The sequence below is a fragment of the Saccopteryx bilineata genome, chromosome 1, assembly GCF_036850765.1.
Source record: "Saccopteryx bilineata isolate mSacBil1 chromosome 1, mSacBil1_pri_phased_curated, whole genome shotgun sequence".
In the NCBI taxonomy this organism is placed as follows: Eukaryota; Metazoa; Chordata; class Mammalia; order Chiroptera; family Emballonuridae; genus Saccopteryx; species Saccopteryx bilineata.
This window is the reverse complement of record NC_089490.1, coordinates 392859602-392871231: the sequence shown is the minus strand read 5'-3', so window position 1 is coordinate 392871231 and position 11630 is coordinate 392859602. Positions and strand designations below refer to the sequence as shown.

The 11630-nt window shown below is 37.5% G+C and overlaps 1 protein-coding gene and 1 pseudogene across 1 annotated transcript; both read left to right on the top strand.

Annotated features, from left to right (window-relative positions):
- The first annotated feature begins 338 nt into the window (after positions 1–338).
- Positions 339–1286, top strand: LOC136320840 (olfactory receptor 5B12-like). Its single transcript, XM_066253985.1, has one exon. It carries the CDS (start codon positions 342–344, stop codon positions 1284–1286), a length of 945 nt encoding a protein of 314 aa, XP_066110082.1. The 5' UTR covers positions 339–341.
- A 7711-nt stretch (positions 1287–8997) lies between these two features.
- Positions 8998–9963, top strand: LOC136319706 (olfactory receptor 10Q1-like; annotated as a pseudogene).
- Positions 9964–11630: the final 1667 nt, after the last annotated feature.

The following is an 11630-nucleotide window of genomic DNA, read 5'->3' as shown; positions in this document are numbered from 1 at the left end:
GTTTGCAAGATACAGCAAGTAGTGAAAAAGAGTTCTCTGTGGTTTATGTAATAGAGTATACCATACAGCAAGCACGCTGAAATGTGTCCTGGAATCATAAGATGGTAGCCACAGAGAGCAGAGACATTCCAGTGTCCTTCCATAACTCTTATAGATGCATGAACTCACTCAAACCACCATTTAGTCCCAATTCTGGCACATGGGTTCCTGACCTTGACAGAAAGTTGATGCATGTCAGCAAGAGGCTCTGCTGATACTTCAATTCTCATGATAATCATCAAGCCGCGTTATTTGCTCATTTTGTCAGAGATGCCTCTCTTGATAATTCCTAAATTACTTTAATGGAGAACATTTCAGAGGTGACTGAATTCATTCTTGTGGGGTTAACAGATGCCCTAGAGATGCAGATCCCACTCTTCATAATCTTCTCTCTCATCTACCTTATCACTCTGGTTGGAAACCTGGGCATGATCATGTTGATTCTGTTGGACTCTCAACTCCACACTCCCATGTACCTTTTTCTCAGTAACCTCTCCCTGTTGGACTGTGTTTATGCCTCAACTGTCACTCCCAAAGTAATTGTGGGGTTTCTCACAGGAGATAAGATCATATCATACAATGCATGTGCTGCCCAGATGTTCTTCTTTGCAGCTTTTGCCACTGTTGAAAGTTTTCTCTTAGCCTCAATGGCCTTGGACCGCCATGTAGCTGTGTGTAAACCCCTGCATTATACCACCACCATGACAACCACTGTCTGTGTCTTACTGGTCACAGTACCTTACATCTGTGGATTCTTGGAATCTTCCATCCACGTTGCCTTCACTTTTCACCTTTCCTTCTGTCATTCCAATGTTGTGAATCACTTTTTCTGTGATATTCCCCCACTGCTGGCTCTCTCTTGCTCCAGCATCAACACAAATGAGATTGTCCTCTTCACGTTGGCTACATTCAATGTCTTACTCACTCTCTTTGTTATTTTGAACTCTTATCTGTTCATTTTTATTGCTATCCTGAGGATGCACTCAGCTGAGGGACAAAAGAAAGCCATCTCCACCTGTGCATCCCATCTAACCACTGTTTCCATTTTCTATGGGACAATCATCTTCATGTACTTACAGCCAAATTCTAGTCATTCCATGGACACAGACAAAATGGCGTCCGTGTTCTACACTATGGTCATTCCCATGCTGAACCCTCTGGTCTACAGCCTGAGGAACAAAGAGGTCAAGAGTGCATTCAAGAAGGTGATTGGAAAAGCAAAGTCTTCGTTGGGTTTGGCCTACTAATTAGAATAGCATGCAAACCATTAAAACTTCTAATAGAGTCCTAGTGTCTATAAATAATTTTTGAATTTTATTTATTTATTGTTCAGTTTTAAGAGAAGTAAGCCTTCATTTCCTTGTTTCACAAATAAAGCTGGTTGAGCTGGTAATTATTTCTTATCTTTATTTTTTCTGAGCAGTTCCCCCCGAATGAGACTGGTTATATTTATGCTTTGGAAATGTGACTATGCAGAAGAAATGTTGGATCTCTTTTTCCAGAAATACAATGTTACTTCTATTTTAAGATCAAGATTATAATCCCAGTTACTATAGAATCGCACACTATTATCGTTTTATTGGTCTAAAGTCTAAAGCACTTTGTAGGTAAACCTCTTAAATATATAACATCACATTTACATTTACATTTTCAATTACTAAAATGCAAAAGAACTCCGTGATTCTTTTTTTTTTTTTTTTTTTTGTAATTTTATTGCTTTTAGAAGAGAGAACGAGAGAAGGAGGGGAGGAGCGAGAAGCATCAACTCCTCATAGTAGCTGCTTCTCATATGTGCCTTGACCGGGCAAGCCGGGGGTTTCAAACTGGTGACCTCAGCATTCCATGTCGATGCTTTATCCACTGCTTCACCACAAGTCAAGCATGAACTCCGTGGAGCTTGGTTCTCCAACATTTTTGCTCTTAAGAATGATCTTGAGACTGTTGAAATGTAGAATCCTAGAATTTCTTCAAATTATTGATTCTGAATAATCCAATTTAGTATATCTCTAGTGGAGCCCAAAAACCTGTATCATGATCACTCCTTAGCCACATATACCTGAATCCTGAGTGGAGATAGTAAGAATGCCAGTGGTGAGTTTGGATGATGAGGGATACTATAAAAGCAAATTTTATTTGTTTCCTGAATTTCAAGAGAAAAACACAGCTCAGAGGGCAAAAATATATCCATACTTATTCCTTCCTTGAGTTTATATAAGAAAATCTGGGTAAGGAAGACTGCTTGCATGCTTAAACTTCACCTGTATTTCAGGGGGTTGGTATGCAGATTACACTTTGAGAACTGTTACCCTAGAGCAGTGATTCAAAAGCATTGTTGCAAGACCAACAGAATCAGGATCACCTGAAAAATTTCATATACGTCAATTGTAGGAACCCCTCCACCCAGACCTACAGAATCAGAAACTCTAGGAGCATGACCCAGCCTTTTGTGTTTTAACAAGTTCTCCTGGAGATTTTAAATCATTGAGAACCACTGGACTCGTGCAACCTAGAAACATTAGCCTACGCATCCTTCCCAGTTTAGTTCAGCTAATGATTGTTTGGCTTTATAACATATTATAGTGGGCATGAAGATATTAGGATTTTTAAAAAATCTCCTTTACCAAGGTTCACTAGTCTTCTCAGTATAACACTGTTAGCTCTTTGTTAGGAAAGCATTAGAAAGACTGAAAGCACATGGAAAAGATGAAATAATATTGATCTAGCATTTTCCTTGAAACTGTTAAAATTTTCTTTAGTATTGATATTCTGAAGACTCTCCATCACTCACCAGTTTTCAGTAGAAGCAATTTCAGCCACGTAAGTTTTTGAGGCCATTAGTGGTATATACAGGGGCCAGAACACTTCTGTTCTGTCCACGCCTTGCTGCTACTTACAACAAAGCCCATGTTATCATGTTACAACAAAGCCATGGGAAGACTTGTCATCCCTGTTTTCAAGAAGTTGGTACTACACAATGACAGGCCTTATTTAAAGAAAGGAAGCTGGAAAACTCACATGCTCCAGTGAACATCCACTTTTAGGAGATTTGGAGACCACACATCTCACTTTCTAGAGGATTTCATCTAGTCTTATGGTTCAAAATTTATCTAGAGGGCTAACATTGAACGTTTTGTTTCTCATAAAAATTACAGTTTGGGTTATTTCCATATACATCACTGACCACAGGTAGGTTTCATGCTGCCAAACAAGACAATTTGGTCATTATAAAGGCAGGTGAACATAATTAATTATGTCATGTTTAAAGCATTATGGATATTGTAAAGTATCTAGTATTTTGAAGAAACCATGGATCATTGAATGGTATGCAGAGATGATGTGTTCTTAACCTCTGTATGTACTTGCTTTGTATATGAGTTATATGTATTATTCCTAAGTCAAAGCAAGTCTTTTTCAATAGACCACTGTAATAAAAAGTCAAGTTTATGTGTTGTTGTTGTTTTATATGTAATGTAGTACATGAAAACCTCTGATAATCCTGACTTAAATGAAAAGTTTTCAAAAAATTACAGGATTAAATGGAGATGTTGACTTTGTCTTTCTGACTTAATTCACTTAACATAGTGTCCTCAGGATCTGGCCATGTTGTCAAAATGGCACAATTTCACTTATGTTTAGAACCTTAAAAAGCTGAACTCAGGCAGAGAGTAGAGGGGTTGTTGCTAGGAGCTGGTGAGTGGGGGTATAAACTTCCAGTTATAGGAAAAACAAGTTCTCAGGATTTCATGTACAGCATGATGACTACAGTATTGTCTACTTGAAAGTGGCTATGAGAACAAATCCTAGTGTTCTTGTCATAACAACAACCACAAAATATGGGAATTATGTTAGGTACAGATGTGTTAGCTAATCTTGTTATGGTAAACATTTTGCAATATATACATGTATCAAATCATCACATTGTACCTTAAACTTATACAATGTTATATGTCAATTATATCTCACTAAAACTGGGGGGAAAACGTTTTCTTTAGTGAATAAGGAAAAAATAAAAATAAGTGAAACAGTTGAAAATGAAAATTCTGTTAGCAGAATCAGAAGTAAAATAATACATAAAACTGAAGAAAGATAACTTCAAAGGAGCAAATAAAACAACCTAGTTAATTGAGAGTTAAAATTCTAGTTATCCCCCCAAAAATTAGTAGGATTAGGGCAGGGCTCAGCAGAGAGAAATATAAATATGATTGACAGGGGAAATGAGAATCCTGAAAGCAATCAGTGGGATATAAGTACCACTAAGAGAAAGAAGCAGAAATTACAGAGTTTTGAGGTTAAAAAGGACCATGAGCTTCATCTAATTCTGCCATTTATAACACCTTCCATTTTCCTAACTGGAATCATGTTAAAACATTCTATGCTTTCTGTGAGCCCAGAGCTGTCATAAACATTTCCCACTGATTACATTTGCTAGAATACACTGTCCAGAGGTCTCTTTCAGGTAGAGATAAGAATGAGGACACCATCATGTGGTCCCCAGCCAGTAGTTATCTGTGAGTGTCACGTGGAAAGTTGCCCATTAACTTTGTCATAGTTGATCAACCCAAGAAATTTTTCTAAATATGATTTAAATGGATTTTGTTGAATAAAATCAAATGGCATAATGAATAAGGTATAATTATTTATACTTCCAAGATGAGAAAATGGGGTTCAGATTGTTTCTTGTCCAGTATCATATAACTGGGAAATAATGGAGCCGGGGTTCGAACTCAAAACTTACTTTTCCAGATCTAAAATGCTTCACCTTGGACTGACCTGTGGTGGCACAGTGGATAAAGCCTCGACCTGGAACACTGAGGTCACCGGATCAAAACCCTGGGCTTACCCAGTCAAAGCACATATGGGAGTTGATGCTTCCTGCTCCTCCCCTCTTGTGTCTCCCTTCTCTCTCTCTCTCTCTCTCTCTCTCTCTCTCTTTCTCTCTCTCTCTCTTTCTCTCTCTTCTCTGAAATGAATAAATAAAAATCTTTAAAAATATATTATACAAAAATAATAAAAAATAAAATGCTTCACCTTAAACCCCAACTCCTAGTTACTAAATCTTTTGGAACTTTAGTTCTTAACCTGTAAAATAAGAATAAATATTATCTGTCTCATGCTGTAGCTGTGAGGCACAACTGAATAAACATATTTGAAGGGCTTAGAAGAATGCCTTCAAATTATGGCATACACTATTTTTTTATATTGGAATATGTTTCCGTGACACCTAACGAGGCTTCTATGAAACACTAGAGAAATAAGTTTTGAAAAGTTAAATTCATGCATACATTTTTTCACATCAGGATTTCCAGAGCCTTTTAATGCTTATTACCATTGTAGATCATGAAAAGAACACTTAGTGTTTTCCAAATGTACTTGAGTATATATACATATATATGTATGTATCTATTAACCTATCTCTTTATAAAGCTATCTATCAATCTACCACCTACTGTTCATATAGTATTTCTATCTGGGGGAGAAGATTGTTATAGTTTTAGTATTCTAAAGATTATATTAAAAACCCTCACTTAGAAAACTTTTTTTTCCAAATTCTGTTAACATTAGGTCTCCCATACATTAGGTAAGTATAACAGCCTTATAATTGAGATATATTCACAATTCTATAGTAGTTCATAAATGGAGTGTTTTATCCAGTGGTAGAGAGAGGATGAGAATCAGAAATGCTTCCTGGATAACTGACTTCTGAGCTGAAACCTGTAGAAATTAGCTAAGAACAAAGGAGAAAAAAGTCATCCAGGGACTTTAAGGAGTTCTTATATATTTTGAAAATTAACGCTATTTTTTAAAAAGCTGTGATGATCATTATAAATTTGTCTTAAAATTTGTCTTATGATTATATGACATATATTGATATGTTATATATGTGTGACTATTGGATTTTTAGTTCTATTTATTTATTGTTCATATGAAGAAAAACTTTTGTGTTTTATATAAAGTAAAAATCCCATTAATTCAAAGTAATTAAGTTCAGTGCTTGATGGGTTAATTAAAAAGGAAGCTACAAAAGAATTAATTTTAAATTGTATGTATTCCTTAAAATCTTTTTTTAACTCTATTTTTAAAATTAAATTTAACAAGGTGACATTGATCCATAAGAGTACCTAGGTTTCAGATAAACATTTCTAGAGTTGTTGATTCTTGAACTGTTGATTACTGTATGTTGTATTTCTTAAACCTTAATTTAACTTAAAACTATAATTGCACATTTTTACCCCCTGCCTTCTGATACTTGATCAAATATTTTCTGTGTGTGCTTTTGGTTGCCTGATTATTGCAAACTGAAGTGTTTCTTACATGAACCACACTCACAAAGCATTGCTTCAATTTACAATAGCAATGTCTTTAACATTGAATAAAAATGTAAAGTCATTTGTGAGAAAAACATATGCTACATTATCTTTTATGATTTTTCCATCAAATATACATAGTAGTTCTGCTCATCTTAGCAAATTCATCAGTAAATAATTATTTGTTTGAAACTTATTTTATCAAATATTTTCAAAACATTGAAATTGATTTGCATTGAAATTTTTTTTTCACAGTTCATAGTTCAACATTTCATTCACGTCCATGTGCTTGCACCATATCAAGTGTACATGATGTATTCACAGTTAAAAACAAACACAGCTGCCTGGGTAAGCAGAAACCTCAGCTGGAAGAAGCACAAGAGCCCAGATGTAGAGGAGTTCAGTGTGGTATGGACACTTACGGTGCATTTTATAGAGGGAAAGAACACGAGGTGGTTAAGTACCAATTAGTTAACTACTGGTCTTCTTAAACATTTTTCTTCTTACTTCTAAAAATGTATATGTGGTCTGCCTTGTGGTTCTCACAGGGACAATTAGTTGTCCGTCATTTGTTGGGACAGGGGGAAGATTATGGTTTATTTTATATTTTAAAATTTATAGAAAATATTATAATAAGAAAGTAATAGTTTTTATGCAGCACTGTATTATTTTTGCCCCTTAAAAATAGTTTTTGTTTCATAAGTCAATCTGAACATCTTTATATTTTAATAGGGGTATATATGAATCTATATTGTTCTAAATAATAATGTTTTATCCTTTTTCTGACTGTCAGAAGTAAGAAGGGCTGGGAGCTGGGTGCAATAGGTAAAGGGATTAAGAAAAACATCTCACAGACACAGAGAGCAAGGTGGTGATTACCAGAGGGGAGGGGGGTAGGAGGCTGTGGAAGAGGGGAAGCAGGATAAACGGTAATGGAAGGAGACTAAACTTTGGATGCAGAGCGCACAATACAACACACAGATGATGTGATTTAGAACTGTGCACTTGAAAAGTATATAATTTTTTTTAATAAATTTTTATTAATGGTAATGGGAAGACATTAATAAATCAGGGTACATATATTCAAAGAAAACATGTCTAGGTTATTTTGTCATCAAATTATGTTGCAAACCCCTCGCCCAAAGTCAGATTGTCCTCCGTCACCCTCTATCTAGTTCTCTGTGCCCCTCCCCCTCCCCCTAACTCTCTCCCTCCCTCCCTCCCATGTCCTCCCTCCCCCCCCACCCTTGGTAACCACAACACTCTTGTCCATGTCTCTTAGTCTCATTTTTATGTTCCACCAATGTATGGAATCATGTAGTTCTTGTTTTTTTCTGATTTGCTTATTTCACTCCTTATAATGTTATCAAGATCCCACCATTTTGCTGTAAATGATCTGATGTCATCATTTCTTATGGCTGAGTAGTATTCCATAGTGTATATGTGCCACATCTTCTTTATCCAGTCTTCTATTGAAGGGCTTTTTGGTTATTTCCATGTCTTGGCCACTGTGAACAGTGCTGCAATGAACATGGGGCTACATGTGTCTTCACGTATCAATGTTTCTGAGGTTTTGGGGTATATACCCAGTAGAGGGATTGCTGGGTCATAAGGTAGTTCTATTTGCAGGTTTTTGAGGAACCACCATACTTTCCTCCATAATGGTTGTACTACTTTACAGTCCCACCAACAGTGAATGAGGGTTCCTTTTTCTCCACAGCCTCTCCAACATTTGCTATTACCCGTCTTGTTGATAATAGCTAATCTAACAGGAGTGAGGTGGTATCTCATTGTAGTTTTGATTTGCATTTCTCTAATAACTAATGAAGCTGAGCATCAAAAAAAAGTATATAATTTTATTAAGCAATGTAACCCCAATAAAGTCAGTAAAAAAGTAAAACGAGAACTGGGGTCTGACCAAAACAGTCTCATAACCTAAATATTAGCACCTTTCTAAGTAATAATTGGGTAGTGGTCCATCATCTCCTGAATTTTTGTAACACAAAAAGTATAGCTTATGTACAAATCTGATGGAAGTGGTGACTTTGTGAAAAGTGGTTACTTTTTCTTTCTTGTTTCCCTAAGATATTTCTATTTTCCATTTCGCCTCTCCTTATCTTAGCTAGCTCCACTCTTGTTTCTACCCACCATGTATCCAATGCTTCTACCTGTCGGGATATTTGAACTTAAGTAAGTTCAGAAGATACTTAAGTAAGGATATAGATATAAGTGGCATTGTCAGATAAGAGGGGCACTTTGGAGTAAAGCTGTGTTCCCAGTTCTCTGAGACCAGAACATCCAGAATAATACGAAGAATTTAATAGTCCTAATTTTAATCTGTAAAATAAATGTTTGCAATTACACAACTATGAATTCTATGCAAAAGCAAAGAGTTAGTACCTACAAACAGATATTTAAATGCTGATGCTTAAAATTATTTTAGAGGTCTGTCCTTTTTTTACCTTTCAGAAACATAGCTATGAAGCAGTCTAAAGAATAGTATTCCATATCTTTTATTACAATTAAAAAACTCAGTTACAATTAAGTAATTTCCAAATCAGAAACAAAACTTGAAAATCTTTCTTTTGCTCAGGCAATAACACAACTCCACAAAGGAAAATTCAGCACGTTCTGTTCCTCTCTTGCAGGAGACATGTTTGCTAGGAGTCTGGTTCTCAACGAGACCCGCCCCACTGAGTTTGTGTTCCGGGCCTTCCAGGAACACCACGGTCCCTGAATTCCAGGCGCTCCTCTTCCTCCTCTTCTTCCTCATCTACCTGCTGATCCTTTGTGGCAACACGGCCATCATCTGGGCAGTGTGCACACACAGCTCCCTGCGCACACCTATGTATTTCTTCCTGTGCAACTTGTCCTTCATAGAGATCAGCTACACCACCGTGGTGGTGCCCCTGATGCTCTCCAACCTCTTTGGAGCCCGGAAGCCCATTTCTCTGGCTGGCCGCGGGACCCAAATGGTCTTTTTTCTCACACTCGGTGGCGCCAACTGTTTTCTCTTGGCAATCATGGCCTACGATCATTATGTGGCCTTCTGTCACCCGCTGCACTACACCCTCATCATGACCCAGAAACTGTGCATCCAGATGGTGGCCTGTGCCGTGGTCCTGGCCCTCTACCTGTCCCTGTAGCTCACATCCCTAGTCTTCACCTTGACCTTCTGCGGGCACCTCGGACACATCAACCACTTCCTCTGTGATGTGCCCCCGGTCCTGCGGCTGGCCTGCGCTGACATCCGCGTGCACCAGGCCGTCCTCTATGTCGTGAGCATCCTCGTGCTGACGGTCCCCTTCATCCTTATCTCTGTCTCTTACGTGTTCATCACCTTGGCCATCCTGCGCATCCGTTCCGCTGAGGGTCGGCGCGGGCCTTCTCCACCTGCTCCTCTCACCTCACCGTGGTCTTGCTGCAGTATGGCTTCTGTGCCTTGGTCTATCTGCATCCCCAGTCCAGCGCCTTAGTGGATGAGGACCAACAATTTGCCCTCATTTACACCTTTGTCACCCCCTTACTCAACCTGCTGATTTACACCCTTAGAAACAAGGATGTCAAAGATGCCCTAAAGAAGGCCATCAATAGCAAAGGAACAGCTGAGGTTCTCTGAGATGTTAGTGGAACTTGAGGGAGGTATCTGGCATGTGACAACAGGAAACTCCTACATACAAATACCATAGTTACATTACTTCCCCACAATTTGCATTTTCATTAATTCTTTGATCCTAATACACTTAGTTGCTACAGTTCACTATCATTTGTTTTTTCAATCCTCTGAAGCTTTAAAACTCAGACAGCTGGAGAGTGATGTTCCATAGGCTACTATTGTTTACTTAGCCCCAAATTAAAAATTAACATTTTCTCTGAAGCAACTTCATTATTTTTGAAGCTTTCTCCTGAGAAGCAATGGTATTAATTTATGCTTTAACAATACTTTGAGGAAAAATGTTCATAAAGATATTTTGCTCAATCTAATATGCCTTATTCTTGTATTTACCTAAAAACTGTGACAAATAACCACCTGGTCAATTAACCTGTCTCTTTCATTAAACATCTGTTGCACATAACAGTGGTCTCTGTGTGCTGGTCTAATCTCTGCCCCCACATTTAATCTCTGACCACAAGTAGGTCAGGCAAGATGGAGCAGTCAGTTTGCTCCAAGAATTAATATGTGTTGAGGGCAACTGTCAGATTTATAACATAAGACCTCTAAGTTGTCAGAAAATAAGAGTGGCGCTGGTCAAACTTTCTAGAGTTCACCTTCTGCATTAGTCAGTTTTCTCCAGAGAAACAGAGCCAACAGGATGTACATCTATAAAAGGAGAGATTTATATTAAGGAACTGGCTAATATGATTATGAGGTCTGGCAAGCCCAAAATGTCCAGTCCAGACCAGCAGTCTGGAAATTCTAGCAGGCATCAATATTGCGGTCTTGACTCCAAATGCATTCTGGAAGTGAAATCCATTTCTTCTCTGGATATTTCAGTCTTTTCTCTTAAAATATTTAAATGATTGGATAAGGCCCACCCACATTGTGCTAAGTGATCTGCTTTACACAAATTTTACTGATTCAAGAGTTACTCATATCTAAGAAAACACATTGACAGCAGCATTTTGATGGGTGTTTGACTAAACAACCGTGTACCATATATAGCTCAGCAAGTTGACACATAAAAATGAGCTTCATAATCCACCCTTTGTAAGGTTGGCATCCATAATCATCTTTTTAAACCACATTTAATCTTCAATAAAGACAATAACAAAGTCAAAGTTGTGCCTAACCTGATATGATTATCCTGCATATAACTGAAAACACACTAACTCTATTCCCAGAAGATGATACAAAGTCCTTGAGTGATGTTCACTCTTCTACTTGATAGTCTGTAACTTAACTACTATGCTGTAGAGTTAATAATACTTAAATATTAAAATGCAAAGTCAATATTATTTTATACAGTAAGGAGATAAAAGAGGAAAGAAAATATACACATGCATAGAGCCAAGCACATTCATAAAAATGAAGAAATACATGGAACATTTATAGTTTTCATTTCTGCAACTGGTCATATGGTTGATCAAAACTGGTATTTATAATTCCCTTTTTTCAATACCTATTCCACATTCTCTTTGTCCTCAGAAACCTGTGGGATGACTGAAACCTTCATTCCTAAAGGGTCTGAGACTTAAACAGTCTTCAAAGGCCATTCACTGCTCCATCAAGCCCGATGGCTTTGGGATTGTAGAGAGCATGGTAAGACCAGTGTATTCCATGAGTAT

Bases quoted from the DNA above. Each gene is read 5' to 3' on its own strand.
- LOC136320840 (XM_066253985.1), top strand. From the start codon at position 342: ATGGAGAACATTTCAGAGGTGACTGAATTCATTCTTGTGGGGTTAACA.